Source organism: Tachysurus vachellii, chromosome 21 (assembly GCF_030014155.1).
Source record: "Tachysurus vachellii isolate PV-2020 chromosome 21, HZAU_Pvac_v1, whole genome shotgun sequence".
NCBI lineage: Eukaryota > Metazoa > Chordata > Actinopteri > Siluriformes > Bagridae > Tachysurus > Tachysurus vachellii.
Window position 1 is genome coordinate 9,945,652 of NC_083480.1, and position 22,081 is coordinate 9,967,732.

Consider the following 22,081-nt stretch of genomic DNA (forward strand, 5'->3'; position numbering starts at 1 on the left):
CAAACACAACTGTAATAGTTCCTTCTACTGATTAAAAAATTACAGATACTTATGCTTTTACTGAGGAAATCCGTCCACGTGAGAGCAGGCTATGCATTTAATGACCAACACAGCTACAGATTCTTCCTCCACAAAAAGTAGTTCCAACTCTGAAATACCTTTGAGATGAAGATACGGTGAAACTAGTTACAGCTGACTAGTTACAGTGAAACTAGTCAGCTGCTGTACATCACAGGGCAATATAACACGCTCTGAGGAAGTGCTGTCTACCATCTTCTGCATATATAAACTCACAGACAGCCCTGATTGGTTAGTGTAGCTCTGATTGGCAGTGAAGTATGAGGAACACCACCCTTCCCTCCCAGACTGCATGACTCAGGATTTGTTATTCACTAGTGATAGGATGAACAGATTTCTGTTGCACCACTTGGGAACTACTGCAAGTGTTTTCCAAAAAAATACATTTACTGAAGCACCATAAACTGTCATTAAACTTCCATTTTTAAAACTTTCAAGTTTTAAGTAACCGGGTTTTCCAATCTGTTTTCAGTTCAGGGAATAGTGTTGAAAATATTGTTCATGGGGATCACAAGTACACTTCAAATGGTTAAAAATTACTGCATTATTCCTTTACATAGTGCACTTCTCTTTATTATTAATGGCAAAGAAAATCCTGAATCTAGTGTCAAAAGCCTGAATCTAGTGTCATTCATACTGTAGATTGCTACTTCATTTGACTTCTGTCCTTATTTTACAGGAATTGAGGTCAGAGCTGGAGGAAAAACAGGAAGTGATGCACTCCCTTCAGGAAACAGCCGATCAGCTGTGTCGGGAGAACCACCCAGCCAAGCAGACTATAGAGGTGAGCTGTCAGTCAGCATCACTCAAAATGTGATCAGATTAATGACAGAAACCTCTCATTCATATCACTATGCATTAAACGAATATAGATGGGATTAGAACTGTTAAAAGTTTTCTCGTATTTCTCAGTTTTTATATCTTTCTCATACACACTTGGCCAAGTGCCTAATAAATATTTATCTTGCGTATTATCGGCTTTACTGTTATTAGCCCTAACATGAATTATGCTCTCTGACCACAGGCCTACAGAGCTGCCTTACAGACACAGTGGCAGTGGGTTGGACAGCTGTGTGTATGTGTAGAGAAACATCTCAAGGACAACACGGCGTACTTTCAGGTACCGTGTCAACTAAAAAATAGTCTCTAAAACGCACATTTGTGTGAATAAAATGGAGTTGTAATCATGCTGATGCTGTTCTTAGTTCATGAGTGATACACGAGAATGTGAGACGTACCTGCGACAGCTTCAGGACACCATCAAGCGGCAGTACACATGTGACCAAAACAGCCGACTAGGCAAACTGGAGGATCTGCTGCAGGACTCCATGGTAAGGCTATTTTCTCTGATTACAAATGCACACCCATATATACAGAGATCTATTGTCCTGAATAGGTTTCAGCAGATGGCACAGTGCGAACGAGGGGAACACAGAGAAGGCATGAGCACTGTTTATTTCCTCCACGGCCATCAGAAGACAGAGCTGGTACTGTTGCTGGTGTATTAAAGTTAGAAACGAAAGCACCGTCATCATGGTCTGAATTCTGGCTCTGTTCTACAGATCTGCATGACTCTAGATCACTGTTCTCAGCTACAAGACTTTCTGACCAGCATTTGTTTCCTTCTAAAACCCTAAAATCCAAATCTCCTATTTGTACCTGTGTCGTACGTTTTGTTCAAATAACATATTCAATTACGACCTACTGATCTGGTATGTACATAATAAGGTCTAAGATGCTTTCAGGATGTCATTTCTGACTTATTTGCGTTTGAGTCTCTAATCCCTCATTATTCTTTCTGGACATGTTCAAATTGTTTGGACCACATCCACATTGGTGCTGATTGCTGCACTTCCTACTCAGTTAAGCCACTTCCTCCAGAGACGACTGCAGGGTTAGTCATCTGCAAACCATTACAGCTTTCATCTCTGGGTTTCTTCCTCGATTGTGGATGGCTGTTCACTTCTTACACTGATGGTCTTACAGATATTCTTAGAGGGAAACTCTCAGGATTGTGTTTGTTTGCCAAGCATGAAAAAATGCTGTCTAAAATCCTGCAGCCCATGCACCAGTGTACTGACTCTGAAGTTGTTCTTATCCAGACTTTGAGTAGGGAACAGAAAGATGAGTTGTTTATTAACTTGTATTTACGTCTAGGGATGTTCTATGTTTTTGTCTGGACTTGTTGTTATTAGAACAAAAAGCATGTTGTAGTGACATCTTGAATCTCTGTCGAGTCTCAGAGTGTAGTTCTCACTGGGGGAACAGATTCATCTAATTCAGCATGCGTTCGACAGATGCCTCTGCGCAACTGTTTTTAATTTACTCTTTGGAAAATAACATGCTTGCTGCTTCTAACTGATTTCCTGACACAGGTCCATTTTGCTTCATGACTCACATCTGCCTGTCTAGAATTTGGTGAAAACACACCTTGGCATCTGATCCCCACTGAACAACACCAGCTTTAACCTAGCATTAACTCCCTGCAATCGCAAAACCCCTTGTAAAATTCCAGACTAGAGTGTAATGCCACAAGAACTGTCTTAATTTGTCTCAGCTTCTCAGAGTCAGCACTGTAATGAATCTCTAATGAACTCTTAAACTCATGGAGGCCAGAGAAAAGGTTAGAATTTTGGTCATTATTTATATTGGTGCCCAGCTGGGGATGCTATTTGCAGAGACAAAACCCTACACTAATGTTAGCACAGGGATCACTCATTGACTTTGACCTGCTTGGTGGTGGCAGACATTCATCTAAATCACTAGTATCGTGAAATCAGTGTGGCTTCTTATTACTGTGAGGAAATTGATTACCACAGTTAGTAGAGATGCTTCGAAGTCTTAACCATTCTGAAGTAACAATTAGAATTGTGCTTCATTTTGACTTGAAACTGGAGAATTATTTATTTCTCCTGGACAGGTCACAGGGTGCCGTACACACACAGTTACACACTCATCAGTCAATACAACATCAACAGCTAGTTGTAATTTAGAGTCACCAGACCACATACATGCTTGCTTTTTGAACGTGGGAGGAAAACCAGAGAACCAGAGGGAAACCCACACAGATATGTGGAGAACATGTGAAACTCCTAGAGACAGTAAACCAAACCTCAGATTAAAAGAGGGATCCTGAAGCAACAGTGTGAGGTGACAGTGCTATCCACTGCACCATGGTGCGCTAGCTGAATTACAAAATATCAAGAAATCTTTACATTCATAATTTAGAATTCATGCCAAATAACCCCCAGGAGCTTGTCAGGAACATTTTGATATAAAATAAGGCAAATGACAAACTAGTATAATATTATACTTTGCCAGCTAGTAGTGTTTAGCCAAAGCCTTACACTCACTCACTCACTCATCTTCTACCGCTTATCCGAACTACCTCGGGTCACGGGGAGCCTGTGCCTATCTCAGGCGTCATCGGGCATCAAGGCAGGATACACCCTGGACGGAGTGCCAACCCATCGCAGGGCACACACACACACTCTCATTCACTCATGCAATCACACACTACGGACAATTTTCCAGAGATGCCAATCAACCTACCATGCATGTCTTTGGACCGGGGGAGGAAACCAGAGTTCCTGGAGGAAACCCCCGAGGCACGGGGAGAACATGCAAACTCCACACACGCAAGGCGGAGGCGGGAATCGAACCCCCAACCCTGGAGGTGTGAGGCGAACGTGCTAACCACTAAGCCACCGTGCCCCCCAAGCCTTACACTAAACATTAAATATTGTCTGTCATTATATTGAATATAAATCCAGTATTTGCTTTAGTTGACTTTCAGTCTGACATTCGAGAACAAATAGTAGAATCTCAGAAAATAATAATTGTGTAATTATTCATTAACCTGTTATATACATAAAATTAGCCTCTAATGTTCTAACCTCTATCTTCAATGGGTTTGGCATTGGTTGGTTGAGGTTGGAAATATAGTAGCAAAAAGGACTTTGTAATCAAGATGAAGTGTAAACAGCAAGTTAATTTGAATGTATGTCTAACTTTATTTCATCACATGAATTCAGAATAATCTTTAGAATAACTCTTGTGTGTAAAACGTTGTATTTCAAAGCAGCCTTTCATAGAATCATTGCTTTAAATGTAGTCTTTAGCAGGGTCATATGATGTGAGTAATAACTTTATGCAAATTGGGTGACAAGTGATGGTTTTTTACAGGAAGAGAAGGAGCAGCTGATCAAGTATCGTAGCTCAGTGGCCAGCCTGGTAGGGCGGGCCAAGACGGTGGTCCAGCTCCGCCCACGTAGTGCTGACTATGTTCTGGATAACGCCACACCCATCCGGTGCATCTGTGACTACAAACAAATAGAGGTATGACCCATATAAATGATGCGCTCCCACTTAGACCCACTTCAGCTCTGTACTGAACTTTTATATTGTTAAATGATCTCTCTCTCTCTCTCTCTCTCTCTTTCTCTGTTTTTTTTAATGGCTGATTTCCATTCTGCCCTGCACGGACCATGCCTTTAAGCTCTTTTACTACCCAGTTAAATGAAATGCAGCTCTGTAGAATCACACTCACAATATTTTGAGCATTATAGCTATATTTGCAAACCCAATAATGACATTATTATTATTATTATTATTATTACAGCACATTCCTCCTAGCTCATTGCTCACATACATTGTTTGCCATCCTCTGCAAGTCTGCCACTAGCTCTCTAAAACAGGATGGAAAACGGTGGGTTTTTCTGTTTTCTGCTGTCAGGTGTAGTGTGACAAGCCTTTTGAAACGCTCTTCACCATCTGTGAATGTGGAGCTGCAAAAGCAGAGCTATTTTCTCCAATGCTAGCAGAACATGGAGCATTCATGATTGTTTTGTGTATTGCACAAACCAGAGACAATGATTCCTGAAATATAAAATGTTATCACCAGTAATATTTCCGTAAGTGCGACCAGCACAGTCAGGCTACATCCAAAATGTATTTACTGCACTGTAAATGCTACTACATAGGGTATAACAGTGGTAGACACTGCATATTACAATTTAAGCCTATTAGAATGCCATTTGATGCTTAAAATATTCAGGACTCCAAGAGATAACTGTCAGAAATGAAGGTTCTTCTTCAAAGAGCCAAATACTTGTGGTGAATGTGGGCTTCAATAATAAACTTCTGTATTTTGCTTTAAAAAGATGATAAATATGTTTACATGGATTTTAGATTATTAGCCCTCTTAATAAGGCACCTTTAGATAAATTAACTAAAGCAAGCCAATGCTTCAGTCTTGCCAAGACTTTAAATTAACTAAAGCAATGCCAAGGCTTCAGTCTTGAGCATACTAGTTTAGACTCATTTGCTGTAATATTAGGGCCATGTTTTCAGGTTTTGAACAGACACTGGATTATGCTCTGTGTATAAAAAAAAAAAAAAAGTACGGGAAAAACAAAAAAAACGGGAACCAGGGAAAACTGGTTTTGGCCTCAACTATAAATTCTTGAATGTGTTTATTTATTTATTTATTTATTTATTTATTTTTTACTTTTGAGACACTACTTACTGTACTTATTTTTACTATTCAACTACACTTATTTATATTGATACGTAATTAAATAAATGTGTATGAATAAATTATCTATTAAATTCCGAGAATTTATTTAGACCTCAGAGACAGAAATATTTTGTGTGCGTCTGTGTGTGTGTGTGTGTGTGTGAGTGTGTGTGTGTATGTGTGAGCGAGAGAGAGAGCACTCACAGAGCCAGGACCAGAGAGGCACAGGCAGGTGGAGGTGTAGAGATTACTGTCTGAACTGACGCAGAGAGCTACAGCTTGAGTCAGAATCATGTTAATTAACACACAGACGAGTGTGTGGATCATTTAGCCCTCATGATTGACATTTAGTGATATTTAAAACTTTTAAATCTGATTACTGATAATTGTATTTCAGTCAGGCTGGAATTCACCAGGCGCTTAGTTGCGCTAATCCATCTGATTTTCCACCCATAATCACCTTTTTCACATAAACAGGGTCCTAAGTATGCCCAAAATTAATCTTTGTCCTCCTTCTCCCTTCCTTTCACCTCCCTTTCTCTTTATCCCTACTCCCCCCTCCCTCCTATTTTGCCCATACTCTCTTCCCTCTTCATTTCTCTTATGTGTCTGCGGGGCTGGCAAGGCCAACTCTCAGGTACTACTATTGCTCATCACTCTTTCCTCTGCCCTGTGCTCTTTGCCCTGGCTCTGTCTACTCTGTCCTAATCCGGCACAGATAATGCTCCTGCTTTTCCTCCAGTCTCCCAGTCACGATCACGCAGTAACACTCTTTTAAACACTTCTTGTTGTTGTTTTTTCACACAGCAATTATAGTATCTTAGATGTAAGTTCAAGTCAGCAATTATGTCATCCTAGTCTGAAAACATCCTCTCGCATGCAGATTGTGAGCCATCAGCTGCATAATGGGGCGAGTATTGAGGCACTACAGCACTTCCGTGAATAGAGTGTGTGTCAGCCACGGTCATGGACAGATGGTAGCTTTTCGGTTTCTGCTACCACATGCCTGTGTGCATGGGGCAGGATGAAGGGGTGGATGGGGCACCAGAATTTTCCTCAATTTATATTAGCTAAAAACATTCTTATTGCTTGATAGATGACAGAAATCTTCAGATATTCACATGACACACTACAGGATAATGTTTCAATCCATATCAGGGAACAAAAAAGATGTTCTGCGTTCCTACATCATACTACAGTTTAGTTACTCATGTGACTTCCATTAGCATTAACATTTCATTTTTTCATTCGTTTGGTTAACATGATCTATTTTACATTTTTAATTTATACTCCACATTTTTTATTTATGATTTTTTTCTCTTTTTTCTTCTTTTTTTTTTTTTTTTTTCTTTTTCAAATCTTCCTTACCTACTTACTCCTTCCTCTTTTCTCCATCTATCCACATCTCTCCCTCTGTCTCTTTCAATCTCACTTTTAGATAACGGTTAGTAAAGGAGAAGAGTGCGTGTTGGAGGACAACTCGCAAAGGACGAAGTGGAAGATCATCAGTCCAACAGGAAATGAGGCCATGGTGCCATCAGTGTGCTTCACAGTTCCACCTCCCAACCAGGAGGCTATTGACACTGCCAGCAGGTAAAGGCATTCACACATACTGGCTGTGTTCCAAATTATATGAGGTTTATACCACTTGTTTGTCAATTTGCTTAAAGGTTTCATATATTTCATGGCCTGGTTTGTGCTAACGACGCACTCATTGTGTCTGACGTATGTAGAGCGGAGCAGCTGTACCAGAATGTGATGTCTTTATGGCACCAGCTGCACATGAACATGAAGAGCGTGGTGTCCTGGCACTATCTGCAGAAGGACATCAGCAACATCTCTTCCTGGACTTTAGACACGGTCACTATTTTAAACTGCAATTCACTGGACCGATTCCCCTATAGAGACTCTCCAGAGGACATCCCTGACTGAGTATTTCTGTTTGTTTAGATCCGCTTCCAGTCTCCATCTGACAGACAGCAGGCTCTGGATAACCTGGACGCCCACCTAGCTGATTTCCTAGCAGACAGCCACGAGAGTGCCTTGTTTACGGCGGCCGAGAGACGCGATCTCGAGCAGGGAGCACGGAACTGCCACGAGCACTGCCGAGCAATGCTGATCTCCATGGAGACGGGTAAACAGACAGGCTACGTGCTGGTGTCGAAAAATAGATCCGAATAAGCACTAGTCAGGATTAGTGATAGGATTTTGGGTAATTCTGTACTATATAGACTCCTTTACAGTAAAGTGAAAGTATTTTATAATAGTCTGCCTTATTTATTAGTGGAAGTGATTTATTCAGTAAACAGATAATGCTTGCTATGACTGTTATCTCAGATTTGTGATCATTAACATAATAGTAATAATAATAATAATAATAATCTTTTCTTTTTGCTTATTTGGCTTGTTGCTGTACTCCACTACATTACTGATTAGATTTAATTTAGCTGTAATAATAAAAAATATTAAAAAAGTGTTTAATCATGATTGCAAACACTTAATCCTCTCTGTCAACCCTGATTTTTACACGATCACTATTTGCAGACACTTATATTCCACCCGTCGTAACATAAGAAATCACAATTTGTCCATACTATTATGTATAGAATAAGCTGCAGGCCCTTTGACCTGGCTTTAGCATTCTGCTAACCAGTTAGGTGCATATTTAACAAGATCTCCATTTGTATATGGCTCAGGGCCATCACTTCTTAGCATCAATATTTATTTTGTTTCCCTTTTTTTCTCAGTGGAGAAGGATGAGTCGGTATCACGCTCCTACCTCTCAGAGCTGCAGAGCATCAAGTCTCACCTGCAGGAAGCTGAGCAGAAGTTAATGTTGGGCATGCAGTCTCTGCCCTCTAGTGGTACGTCAGGAGATGGTGCAGGGACTGCTGTTCATATTGCAGAGCAGGAGGTAAGCAATAACAGATTTAACAGTGCCACCTTTTGGCTGAGAAATGCAGTGCTGTTTGTTTAGTCATTTTTATTTCATACCACATTATAAGCAAAAGTGGTTCAAATGATCATTTAGAGGACTGACAGCATAACACTGTTTCATCTATTGATCAGAAGCTGCATCATCATCTGAAGAATCTGCAGTCGGATCTGGGTAACGTGTCTCGACGCTGTGTGAGCTTCTTCGAGGAGAAGCCGTCCTCTTCCAGTGTGCCTGTGCTTCGCTCTGAGCTCAATCTGGTTGTAGAGAAAAGTGAGCGACTCAACTCGCTGTCCTCCGTCTATCTGCACAAGTCAGTACATTCACTCACACCCCCACGTTTCTCATACACACCCACCCTGTCAATCCTCTCACTGTCTTGCTTTTTGTGTCAGGTTGAAAACGGTAGATGTGCTGATGAGAAGCTTACAGGCTGCTGAGAGTCAGGTGAAGAAGTATGAGGGACGGCTGAGCGAGGAGGACATAGTACCTGCTGATACCACTGCTATCCAGGCTTTAAGAGAACAGATAAAGGTCAGGAACCCCAACAAATCCAGGCACTCACCTGTTCACTATAACACTCTCAGTGTGTCAGATGGCATTTTTCACTAAGCTCACTGCTCTGTATGTCCGTTTTAAAAGGTCAGGTTAGAAAGATTGGTGCACAGCATGGGCCTTATTTACCTGAGTAAATGTTTTCATTGGCCAAATCAAATACAAATTCATGCCAGATTTACACATGGGAGTTGATCAATATCCATTTAATTTCACCCACAAAACTCAGAGAAACTGTTTAACAGTGAAAGACTAAATCTGTCAGTAATGCAGCTCAACCTTTTTAAGCACTTCTGCTATAAATAGAACTTTTTTACACCCCTTTGGATTACTTTCTTTCAATATAAAGTATAAAAAAAAGAAGTAGTATAAATTTATCTGCTACAAACATGAAGTAAAATAACTGAAATAAACTGAAATGACTGAATAATAATTTAAACTTGAGATCCTAAAAATATTTTTCAAACTCCGGTCATTTTTCATTTCTTATCTAACACTCATATGAATGATTCACAATTAAATTGGATTGTATCCAGTTTGCTCAGAGCTTTTGTCCATTAACAATAATTAATGATAAATTGATGAATGGTTCCAGCTGTTATGGGAATATTTACTGGTTATTTCATAAGGCTGCATTTAATATTAAAGCCCTATATGAAAAAAACTGTCATTCTTATTATCTGTCTTAAGATAATCTGTCCTGCTATTTGCTTGCTTTTTTTTATATTTTAGAAATGGCATTCAGAGGTGAAGGACCAGGACCACGTCTTCCAGTCTCTGAACGCGGAGGTGCAGCGTGCACGTGAAGCAGGCACCCGACTGAGTCAGCTGCATGCAGAGCGCAGTCCTGAGCTGGAGCGCTATCAGGAAAAAGCCCAGCAGCTCACAGAGAGATGGAATGGAATACTCAGGCAAATGGAGACACGGTGAGCTCTTTGCTCTGTAGGAAGGATAGAATTAGGAATAGATCGAATGCTCAGGGATGTCCTTGAAAAGTCGATGAGTTTTGCACGGACCGATACTAAACATTTTAATCTGTGTTTAATTTAGGCAAGGTGATCTGGAGATGATAGGCTCAGTGCTGCAGCAGTACCGAGACAGTCACTCAGGTCTTATACGCTGGATCGAAGAGACCACAGAGAAACAGGCGAACACTCAGCCCGAGCAGACTGACAGCAAATCCCTGTCTGAGCAGCTCGCCCAGCAGACGGTGGGTCGCAGCTTCAGAGATGTTTTCTTAGCTGGAATGTATTTCATCAAGACTGACTTCTCTGTGTACCTCCACAGGCTTTGGTGGCTGAGATTGAACAGAACCAAGTGAAACTGGACGAGTGCCAGACGTACTCGAAACAATACTGCACTACTGTTAAGGTAAGCGTTCTTTCAGAATGGATGGATTCAACCCAGCTACTGTGGACTGAGCTTGTTTTGGCAGGACTCCAGGAACAAGTTTTTCATCAAAATGTGTCTTCTCGTAAAGAGCAACATTCAGATAGTATTTGTGTGACAGTGCAGTGTGCCTCCCTGTTTTCCATCAGGACTATGAACTGCAGCTGATGACATTTAGAGCTTTTGTGGAATCAACTCAGAAGTCTCCAGTGAAAAGGAGGAGGATGCATTCTTCATCAGATGCCATAACACAAGAGGTATGTGAGGATAAAAGGAACGGTAGAGAGAGCAAATTTCTGCTTCTATTCGGATTTAGTTCATTTGAAAAAAACTGTGTGTTTTCAAACTATAATTATTTACACATAGAGTATGTTAACTACCTGCACAGTGGAATATAATTTTTTAACTTGGATCCAGTCAACTTTTCTAGCAAAATTCAAGGACCAATGGAATGCTGAAGAGAAAATAAAGCTAGTGCATTTCATGGTGGTAGGCAGCCATACTGAATTCTGGAGAGGAAAAATATTTCTTTTGCTGTATGAAATTGCCAGCATTATAATCTGGAGCTTATTCCAGGAACACTGAATCAATCTAAGACATGAGTTCATGAATTCACAGTTTAAAGCCAGTCTCAAGTTTTGAGTGTTGGGAAGCCAAAAATTTGGCCAAAAATGGAGAACTAAACCAAACTATCAGTGGAGTAAATTGTTACACACTTACATCCTACTGTAATGCTACATGTTTTTGTCCTTGCAGTTCATGGATCTTCGTACTCGCTACACAGCTCTGGTGACACTGACAACACAACATGTCAAGTACATTAGTGATGCACTGCGGAGACTTGAGGAGGAAGAGGTGTGACTTAAAGCAGGACATAACTGTTTAATTTGTACGTTATAAACTAGTTTCATTTCTTATAATTAAATGCTCGTCTTGCAGAAACAAGTCGAGGAGGAGAGACAAGCCTGTGTGGGTCAGGTCTCAGACCTGCTAGGTTGGGTTAAAGGCCATCAGGAGAGAGCCACTGGACCAGCCGAGACATCACTTGCCGCACAACAGGTATGAAGAGATTGCTCACTTTGTCCCTGGAATCAACACTCTTCAAACAAAACGGTGATTTCTTAGGTAAAACATTTTGATTGACTTTTCTTTTCTTTAGGCGATCAGTGAGCAGTTAGCTTCAAAAAGCGAAGAAGTTGCTGAAGCAATCAGAAGCACACAAGTCTTCCTCCGTTCAAAACAGGCCAGCAAGTGAGTGCAGTACTTTAATATACTGTATACAGTACATCATGTATTCAAATATAAATTTTGTCTGATACAAAAATCCTAAGTTTTTTGTTTGTTATATATTTGTACTGACTTGACCCGCTATTCCTAGATTGTCCCCTGAAGAACGTGCCCAAGTTGCATTACAGCTGGATGAATTAAAATCTACCTACAGCCAGCTGTGTGACCGTTCTGCTACTCAGCTTCAACAGCTCGAAGAACAGAAGGCCAAAGAGGAGAAACGAAAGGTAGACTTAAAGATTTAAGGCGAGCGTTCTACTCTGCCAGAGCGAGCTCTAAACAGCAAAATGCTTCTGTTGAAAAAGTGCTTCTGATGCGTTGCTTTAAATGGACGTCTCATGATACATTTGACATTTTCTAAGGAAATTATACAGAGCGGTGCGTGTGTGACTGTGTGAGTGCTGCATGTTTGTTGCCTGTCACTTGTGTTTTTGACATCCATCACCACCTCCATAAATCTCACAGGGTTGCTTCAACATAACGTTTTATTTAATAGCATGGAGTGAAATCCTAACATCCAATTCACAACATGCCTGTATTCATGTCACCACCATCCTCATTTTACCATCTTCATCAAACACATCTGCTTATTGCTACTTACCGGCCATGAGTTTTATAGAAGTAGCAATTAAAAGTGTAGTAGTTTTACATAAACATCCTCAAAAGGTCATTCCCATAGTGCTTATTTAGTTTTCATTGCACATATGATAATTCTTGATGGTTTTTGCACTATAGATGTAGACATTTTTTTGGTTTTCTTTGTGAAGTTCTTAAGTACACATACACATTCTAAACATTCATCTATAGCCGTGATTAGAATGTAAATTGTGTAGTCTTTTATACATTTTTGTATATTATGTGTGTATGCAATGATCTTTGTGTGCATGCTTGTGTGTGTGTATCCAAAAGAGTAAGTTAATGGTGTGTGGTGGGATTAGGAGTGAAGTTTTGAACACCACTTTTTTATAATGGTTTCCTTAAAAAAAAAAACATACATTTCAGGGGTTACAGGGATTAATGTAGAGGCCAGCTATGCATAATTTTTCGCCTGTTTGAGCATGATGTGTCCAGATCACAGAGCATTTATGTGTGTGTTTGTGTGCGCGCCTGTGTATATATGTGTGTGATATTGTCTGTGTCCTTTAAAACAGTAATATTGTGTGACTTAATCAGCATTTTGCTTTAAAATCACTAACAGCTGCCAGAAAACGTCCGAGTCAGAATAGAAGACTTTTAAGTCAGTATGTAGTGTGTTCATCTTGATCATTTCCTTTTTTTAGTCTCAAACGTTTCACACAGCAACCACATTTACAGTTTACTGTCTGCTTAGGGGTAAGTCCTGAATCCCATACTAAGCTAGTGATTAAGAAATGCTCTGCAGGTCCACTTATGACCAGGTTATCTTGAAGATAAGATGATTGGACAGTAGTCTAAGATTAAAAACTGGTAGGAACGTCAGGTAGTAGATAGACAGTGCTGGCAGTGTCACAGGCAGATGGAGTGTGGCATGCAGAATGCTAACATCCAGCTTCTCACCTTGTTGCACCTCAAACTGCCGAGCCGTCAGCCTATCTGTGTGTGTTCGTTTATGGATCCCCTCCATACGGTAAGTAGTGCTTGCTTCCTTTCTTACCGTTGGCTTAGTTTTCTGAGCTGCCCTTGTCTCTTCTTTCTTTTTGCTGCACTTAGATAAAACTCTTGTTGCTACAGTTTTTATCTTGTTTTTGCTTTAGGAAGCTTATGCTTTCTTGCTGTAAACCAAATCTTGATTCTTTATTTGCCTTTTAAATGTCAATGACAATCTATGCAGGCAGAATTGCCATTTTCTGGATCGTTTATTAGTTGTATTAATTGTAATGAACATCAACTTGTGTTAAATTTGCATGCTTGGTTTATGGGTCTATTCTAAAACTCTCTACTGGTCTAGTTTCAGTTTAAATAATAAAATACTAAAACAGAATTTTGTAACGTTATAATACTTAAATATTGTATCTCTTTTTCCAGGGCAATGGGATCATCGCTGGAGTAATTGATCTCGGTACTGTGGAAATCTTCCCAGTTTTCCAGTCAGCACAGCGAGGCCTTATAGACCATGACACATGCTATGTACTGCTGGAGGCACAGCTTGTTAGAGGTGGTCTGTTACATCCTGATTCCCCTCAGGGTCTTTCATTAGAAAAGAGTTTATCAACTGGTCTGATTGATAGCCATATCTACCAGTCATTATCAGAAATAGAAGCTGCCCTCCATCTTGTCCAAGAGTCACACTTTACAAAGAGCCATACAATACCAGTTGCTGCTGCTATGGAGGTGGGCTGCATTAAAGAACAAATTGGGCTTCGTGTCCTGAATCTGCAGGTGAGCACCGGAGGCTTTTGGGATGACTGCAATAATGAAATGCTTAGTCTTGAAAATGCTAAAGACAGAGGTCTCATCTCACCTGCTGTTTACGATAAGCTATGCTCCTGTCTTGAAAGGCAAGAGCTTATTGATCCTAATACAGCTGAAAAACTCAGTCTGTCCGAGTTTTATCAGAGATGCGTTTTGAATCAGGAGACTGGCCTCCGTCTACTACCAGTAAATCAGCAGTCAAGGGGAACAATCTGCTTACGATCTGGTATAAAGGTAGGCATTTTCCGGGCAGCGCAAGAGGGACTGATTGACCGAGAAGTTACTATTAGGCTTCTGGAGGCTCAGCTGTTTGCAGGTGGCATTCCCGATCCTCGCACTGGTCACCGACTGACAATTGATGAAGCTGAGAGGCATGGGCTTATGGACCATGACCTGGCATGTGCCTTACTGACTCATCAGTTACAATCGGGAGGAATCATAGACCCAGTTACTGGAGAGCGCCTAGAATTAGATGAATCTATCCAAAGAAGCCTTCTCTCTCCTCGCATGGCTTTAAGGGTGCTGGAATCTCTCTGGGCTTTTATAGGTATGTTATGGCCAGAGTCAGGGGAGTTGCTTCCTATAACTGAAGCTCTACAGCAAGGTGTCATTTCAGGTGACTTAGCTCGGAAGGTCTTAAAAAAGCGCCATTTTCTTAGCGCAATTTACTCTCCAGAAAGTGGTGAGTTGATTCCTCTGGGCCATGCTGAAAAGGTTTTGGGACCAGAAGCTGCAAAGGTCCTTCAGCAGACACGGCTTCCAGACTTTCTCCATGCAATGACTCAAACAAGGTCTGTGCATCACCAGGGCGCTTCCTTCTCATCACCGCTGTCCTCTTCAGCCACTGCCTCACTGCCACGCCTTCATTCTGATGCTTTCTTTTTGGAGGTGTCCAAGCCCCAGGAGCAAGACTTCCACTATCTCCTCTCTTACCTTATGACACACAGCTACATAAATGCCCACTCAGGAGAGCGTTTGATCCTGTTGGAACCCGAACTGATGGAGATTATTAATTTAACCGGAGCAACAAAAGATCAAAACAGTTGTAAACCACAGTTGATAGAACCCTCTAACAGAGAGGCAGCAGGAGATCCCCTGTTTGTGAGGTCATTAAGTGAAACAAAACAAGAAAATATTCAAATGGATGTGGAAAAGAGTTTGAATTTCAGTATTTCAAGAAAGGATGAACAAGGAAAACAGATTCTCTTAGAAGAAAATGAAACAGCTTTGACTGATAATATTTGTAAGTCTTCTCTTATGAATGCTGTACAAAGAGCTGCAGGCATTTCTTTAAAGGAAACAAGCACTGATGCTACATTAGTAGAGCTCTTAGATACACACTCCAAAGTATCAGAAACAGAACCTGAGACATCACCCCTATTTGCAAAAGATGCGAAACTGTCCTCATTCCAATCAAGTCCAGACACAAAAGAAAAGAGTAGGAGAGAACAACTAGGTTCTTGGCTAGAGGTTGAGATGCCTCCTTCAGCCTCAGATAAGAAAATGCTTGATGAAAATCAAGTGGAATGTGCAACATCTGTGAAGAAATTGTTAGACATAAAGACAGATAACACTGCTGTTATAAGTAAAGATACTGTAGAAGAAAGTCAGACTGATGGACTTGCAAGAAAATGCCTACAAGAGAAACAAATCTTGGTTCAAACAGATACCAACCGAAACAGGGAAAATGCAGACTCATCAAAAATAAATTGGACCATATCTGTGAGCAATTCTGAAGATGCAGACCTTGATCGTATGGCAAAGGAGATGCTACAGGGTGGGCTTTTAACTATTGGGACCCAGAAATTGCTCCTTGATGAGGCTATAAACCAGGATCTGATTCCAGTTAATACTGCTGTAAAACTAATGGCTAAAGCAGAGCTTTTTGGTGGTTTCCTGGATGTGCATGTATGTCAGCCACTTAGCCTTGATGATATTATGCAGAAAAGTGTTCAAGATGAAGACTTAATGACTAAGGTTATCAAATCGGAAAAGACAATGGCTGGTGTGTTTGATGTGGAACATGGTCGAATATGCACTCTAAGGGAGGCTGCCAAAGAAGGACTTTTAGATACAGATACAGTATCTCGCCTTCTCGAGGCTCAGATTGTCTCTGGAGGAATTATTGACTTTGAAAAAGGCAAAAAAGTTTCGGTTAATGTTGCAGCCAAACGTGGGCTAATAGAGGAAAAGCAAAAAGAGGAACTACTCTTATTAGAGAAGTCATGCCATGGAAAGAGTTCTGATCCACATGAAATACAAACGAAGTTGAAACTACAACTACAGATGAATGGAATAACAGACCCCAAAACTAAACAGCCTGTACCTCTCCAACAAGCACTTCAAAAAGGTCTTATTAGTCATGATGAAACTGAGAAAATCCTACTGCAACAGGTAGCTGAAGGTGGAATCGTGCACCATGGGTCTGGCATTCGCCTCAGTGTTACTGATGCAGTACAGCAAGGCATCATTGATGATTCACTTGCTCTAAAACTCAAACAGTTTGAGAAGTCAAGACAAAACCAGTTTAGTTCAGATCCAGATGCTGCTTTTCTTCAAGCAACTGTAGGCTTCATTCATGATGGTGCTTCAAATACCAACCTTACACTTACTGAAGCTGCTTCTTGTGGTGTGATTGATCAATCCATTGTAGATAAAGTAATGGACTCTCCAATGTTAAAAAGTGGTATTTTGGATCCACAAAATGCTTGTATTTTGCCATACACAGACCTAATAAAACAGGGAAAGATTGACATTGAGACAGGTTGGAGATTCCTTGAAGTAAGACCATTTAGAGGTATTCCAAACAAAGAAAATGGTGACCTGATGACTGTGCCAGAAGCAGTGAGGACTGGTCAAGTTGATCCCATTCCAGCACTCAGATTATTGCAGAGTCAGGCAGATTCTGGAGGTATCATTAATATTTCAAATGGGGAAAAACTACCTCTTCTTGACGCTATTGATAAAAGCCTTGTTCAAAAAGATGTTGCCATGGTTATTGCTAAAAATCAGTTTTTAAAAGGCGGGTTGGTTGGCTCTGTCAGCGGTCAGAGGGTGTCAAGTCTTGAGGAGGCTGTTCAGGATGGGCTAATCTCTAGAGAAATGGCTGCAGAACTTCGCGATCACTTTGGACTTGTGGATCCTCTTGCATCACAGTGTTTTGCATATCAGGATAGTCCTACAGCAAGGAATTGTGAAAACCTAGAAGTGAGCACAGTGCAACTTGCTGACAGCGAAGAGCCACAATCGTGGACTACAGATCATCATAAAGATAAATTGGAGATTGATACAGATGAACAGCTACAAGTCCATCATCATTATCCACCATCTGATTTGGTGGAACAAAAGCATGTGGATGTTTCAAGCAGCGTTTGGAAAGATGCTGATGTATCATTAGAGGTTCTAAGTCAGTTTGCTTTAAAAGCAGAAAGAAGGTTACAGGAGGCAATTGAAGAATGTAGTCCTATACAACATAACGCTGTAGAACCAGAGCAGGAACTAAGACACGTTCAGCATCCACAAATATCTGCAACTGTATATGACGTTGGTAAAAGCTATGACATTATACCACATACCACAAAGCCGTACATCCAAATACAGCCAGGTGCTAAAACAGGCATAAACCTGGAAAACTATGAGAAGAGTAATGTCAGAGTTGGTCCAGATATCGTCAACAAGGTGCTTGATGGGCAAGTCAAAATCGAGAAAGAAACAAATCGGATTACCGAGGCAGCAGAACTACAGTCGGTGTCTGATACAGTCGATGAAAGTGAAGGGAGCACTGAAGTTATAGAAGTTATTGAGGAGCAGAAGATGCAAGGAAAAAGGAAAGGAAGAGGAAAACATAAAAAGCAAATCAAAGTCTGTACAGAAAGCGATGAAAGGTCAGAGGTTCAACAATTAGATATAAGTATGACTTCACAGGTAAAGGGTACTGAGGTTGGGATGGAGTTTGAGGTTAGACGAACTCCAGTGGTACAAGCATCATCATCTGAAAACACCACTGCAAATGAGTTTGGAAGTGGAGTTTTAGATGTTGATGAAAAAGAGGTCAATGCAGATGTAGATATTAGAGAAAACAGAGTGATGATACCTACAGAGGAGGCTAAAGGCAGCCACATGAACAAAGTAAGCGTTCTTGAAAAATCTGAGCATCATTTAAAAACTCCTGATGTGAATGCAGCTTCTCCTGGATATGGTGTTGTGAATGTGACTATAGAAGCTGATCTTGGTATCGATCAAAAATCTTCAGAAGATAAAGTGGTCAAGCAGGTCACAGAGCACAAGTATAGAACGGAAGCTTTAGTCACCGATGAGAAACCTAAAGAGGTGGACATGAAAGGGGAGGCTCAAGTAGATTTGGAAGTAACTTCACCTATAGAGAGAATCAACACCATGTCCGAAAAAGATGCAGTCACTAATGAAAAATCTGAAGGTCTGTACATTAAGAAAGGAGTCAAAATAGATTCTGAGGTTCTAAAAGCCTCAGATCTGAATGAGGCTTCTCTTGTAGACAACACTGAGGATGCTAGAAAAGAACTTGTAGCCTTTGATCAAAGACATGTTAAAGAAGTGAAAGAATGGATAGACATTAAGGTGGATTCGGAGGTCCTGAAAGAGTACGAGTGTGCGACTTCAAGCATAGAGAGTACAGAGAACGTATTCAGAAAGGAAATTGTAGTCACTGACCAGAAATCTGAAGATTTGGATGTTATAACAGCTGCAGATCAGGTTTCTTTTGAAGAGGATATTAACGGTAAATCTGGGACAGAGTTTTTTGTCAGTGATAAAAGATTTGCTGCAGATATGAAAGAACAGAAAGAAGATCAAGTGGATGTAGATGGTCTAAAGACTATACGTATGGGTGTGACTTTACCTATCGAAGGCATGGAACCCGTGATTGAAAAGGACATTGCAGCCACTGATCAGAAATCTGTAGAAGAGAAGATGAGTGAGGCCAAAGTAGATTTGAAGGTTAATACAGATGACAAACACACCAAGGGCATGTCTGGAGAAGATGCTGGTGATCAGAAGTATGTGGAAGAACAGAAAGAGATTAAAATGGATTTGAATATAAAACTTCCAAGCATAATTTCACCTGCAGAGAGCACCAAGAACTATGACATTGTCACTGATGTGAAAGATTTGGAAGTTATAACAACACCAGATAGAACAGAGGGTTCACCTGCAAAGCACATGGAGAGCAGGTTTACAAAAGTATCTGTTGAGATTGATCAGAAATCCGTTAATGGAGAGGTGAAAATTGACATGCTGGCCAAAGCAGAAACGAAAGGAGTGCCAGATACAAGTGATGATATTGAGTCAATCCCAGAGAGTCTACACGAGGGAATAGAGAATGTGAAGAGTGTAGCAGTGTCAAAACAGAGGCACCATATGGAAAATACAAGTCTGGAAGCTGAACCATCAAAACATGACCCTGCAGGTTTGGTGAATGTCCACAAAAAAGATGAGTTTCAGAGACAAATGCAATCCAGAGTCATAAATGACAAGTCAAAAACACAGGTTGAGCATGAAATAGATGTCAATGAGGATCTTGCCCCAGATCAATCGGATAAGAAGAGGAAAAAGAAAAGAAAAAACAAAAAGGCGAAGATTGAACATGCTGAAAAGGAGTCAGAGAAGAGCAAAGCTGATGAGCCAGTGCAAAGACCACCAGTTGTCCCAACTCAAAGCGATCCATTAAACGCAGAAAGAAAAGATGGAATGGAACAGTCTCAAAAACCTAACCAGGCACAGCTGGAGAAAGACGCACTTCTGATGAAAGCCAAAGAAAGCATTCTTAGGAAAGTCTTTGAGAGGGGTGTCAGTGAGAAACAGGCTGCAGAAGAGTTAGAAGCATTACGTCAAGGGTCAGCTAAAGAGCGGCATCCGACAGCTCAGGAGAAAGCCAAGCTAGAGGAGAAAACTTCTTCACTCCATACAAAGGAAAATGAGACTGATGTAAAACAGATAAAGCAGATAGACAAAAATTTAAAGCTTCTACCAAAATATATTTTAACTGGGACAGACTCTATACAAACCCATTCTAGCTCGACAGACCTGAGTGATGATACCTTTCACAAAAAGAAGGACTTAAGCTGCACTGAGAGTTCAGATGTTGCTATTGACCCCAGTAAGCAAATATCAACACCTATATTTGCTTTAGACAGGCAAGTTGGTGAGGCAAAAACACAAGAATCTGTACATCCAAAAAGTGAAAAGCTGAGAGATTCTGCAATCCTCAAACAGCCATATGCTTCTCTTACTGGGGAAGACAAAGACCACCAAAAATCTGTTTCAAAAACCAAAGATGCTGTACCAGAGAGTACAGTAAATAGGTGTGAACAAACCTCCAAAACAGAGCTGGAGGATACAATTAGCAAGGAGCCACTGCAATCCATGACTAAGCAATACTCTTCTCCTGATAATGAATTCAAAGATGAATCATCCATTGAAGAGTCTTCAGACTCAAGACTGTCTTATTTAGAAGAGGTCTCTGAGTCTGATACTACAGAATGCTGGGAAGAGGAGGACTTTGAACAATGTCAAGAAGGTGTTGATGAAAATCAGGCTGAAGACCATGTCAATAAACAGAGGACAGCCGCACAGGTAAGCAAGGTAAGATGCTGTGTTTATGTTAATTCTGCAATTATTTTTGCTTTACTTTTTAACTAATTAACTGTAAATTTGCAGGACTGGAAATTCTGTTGCTAATTGTTTATTTGTTTGTTTATCTGATCGTAGTCCTCTCTGATCCGGCAAGAATGCTTGGAACACGATCAACAAATTGTAGCACTCCTTTCCATGGTGCGGCACATTGAAGTCCGACTTAAGCAACAGCAGCAACAATTTATAGGGAAGAGTCTTGCCATGCTTGATGACATCATTAAACAAACAGAAGTGAGTACTGTTAAAATATTGTTTGTAGATTCTTAGAAAATAGGGTTCCTTAATAGTTCTTTGTATGGCAGGAGAGCTGTTTGTTCTCCTGTGCTAGAAGATCCCTTATACAGGGATTTTATGTTAAATGGTTGGGTTGGCCTTTTGGGAAAACCCAAAAAAATCCTTTTTCCTTCGACTGAAAACAAAATGATTTTAGGATACATTTTTTTGTTTCCCTTTTATTTTAAAACCAGGCTCTTGCTCTAGAGCTCACTGATTTGGAGCCCCAAGTAAACAAGGAGGTTGAAGCAGCCAAACAGCTCCTGGAGTCACAGAATGAAGATGTCCCACCGCAGTTAATCACAGCCCTGAACATGGACCAACAGAGTTTGTCCCGTACAATTCATGCCGCAAGAAAACTGGCTGAGAGCGCTCTACAAGGGATGCAATCACATCGTGATACCCAGAAGGTAAGACGGTAATATCAGCTATGACCTCTAGTTTTAAAATGTCACCAGCCTCTATAAAAATATAAAAACAACCACTTCTTCATAAGGAGGCAGTGCGTACTGAGTTGGAGTCTCTGACTGGGCGAGTGGACAGTCTTCTCAGCTGGCTTAAAGACACAGAAACTCAGATGGCGCAAGAGGCAGATTCAACTGAGGATGCAACAATTAAAGAGAATGAGAGAAGAACATTAGAGTGGCTCATGCAAAAACTGCAAGTAGTCAAGGTATATTTTTTCTCGTACTACATATACTAATTCTACATAAAATTGTTTTTGCAATACTCTCTCTCTTAGTTATACCACACTGCTGTTCAATTTTTCATTCTGGTTGGGTAGAAGGTGTTGACTAAATTTCTATAACAGCTACAAGACAAATCAGTGCTTATAATAAGTTATTGATTTTTAAAATCACTTATACTGGGGCTTGTATGACTGATGCACCATGTAAAAGGATTTACAAAGTGTATACTGTATGTGTATGTCTTCTTTATTAAGTTTGGTTTAATAAAAAAGATCAATTAATGAATATGTTTGTTTT

General features: G+C 40.5%; 1 protein-coding gene across 11 annotated transcripts in view; it reads left to right on the forward strand.

The window, feature by feature from the left end:
* Window positions 1-22,081, forward strand: part of macf1a (microtubule actin crosslinking factor 1a) — a 157,399-nt gene that overhangs the window by 84,501 nt on the left and 50,817 nt on the right. For 9 of the 11 annotated variants that reach the window (XM_060897627.1, XM_060897620.1, XM_060897623.1 and 6 more), the window contains 22 exons: window positions 758-862; window positions 1,103-1,198; window positions 1,284-1,409; window positions 4,264-4,416; window positions 7,035-7,189; window positions 7,330-7,456; window positions 7,547-7,730; window positions 8,344-8,510; window positions 8,666-8,844; window positions 8,927-9,065; window positions 9,819-10,012; window positions 10,137-10,296; window positions 10,374-10,457; window positions 10,625-10,732; window positions 11,232-11,330; window positions 11,415-11,534; window positions 11,635-11,726; window positions 11,854-11,989; window positions 13,767-20,771; window positions 20,898-21,053; window positions 21,290-21,505; window positions 21,592-21,768. In XM_060897627.1, the coding sequence (XP_060753610.1) occupies window positions 758-862; window positions 1,103-1,198; window positions 1,284-1,409; window positions 4,264-4,416; window positions 7,035-7,189; window positions 7,330-7,456; window positions 7,547-7,730; window positions 8,344-8,510; window positions 8,666-8,844; window positions 8,927-9,065; window positions 9,819-10,012; window positions 10,137-10,296; window positions 10,374-10,457; window positions 10,625-10,732; window positions 11,232-11,330; window positions 11,415-11,534; window positions 11,635-11,726; window positions 11,854-11,989; window positions 13,767-20,771; window positions 20,898-21,053; window positions 21,290-21,505; window positions 21,592-21,768 (9,978 nt within the window). The remainder of the gene's footprint in view (window positions 1-757; window positions 863-1,102; window positions 1,199-1,283; window positions 1,410-4,263; window positions 4,417-7,034; window positions 7,190-7,329; window positions 7,457-7,546; window positions 7,731-8,343; window positions 8,511-8,665; window positions 8,845-8,926; window positions 9,066-9,818; window positions 10,013-10,136; window positions 10,297-10,373; window positions 10,458-10,624; window positions 10,733-11,231; window positions 11,331-11,414; window positions 11,535-11,634; window positions 11,727-11,853; window positions 11,990-13,766; window positions 20,772-20,897; window positions 21,054-21,289; window positions 21,506-21,591; window positions 21,769-22,081) is intronic. The other 2 variants (XM_060897621.1, XM_060897631.1) reach the window with 2 other exon arrangements.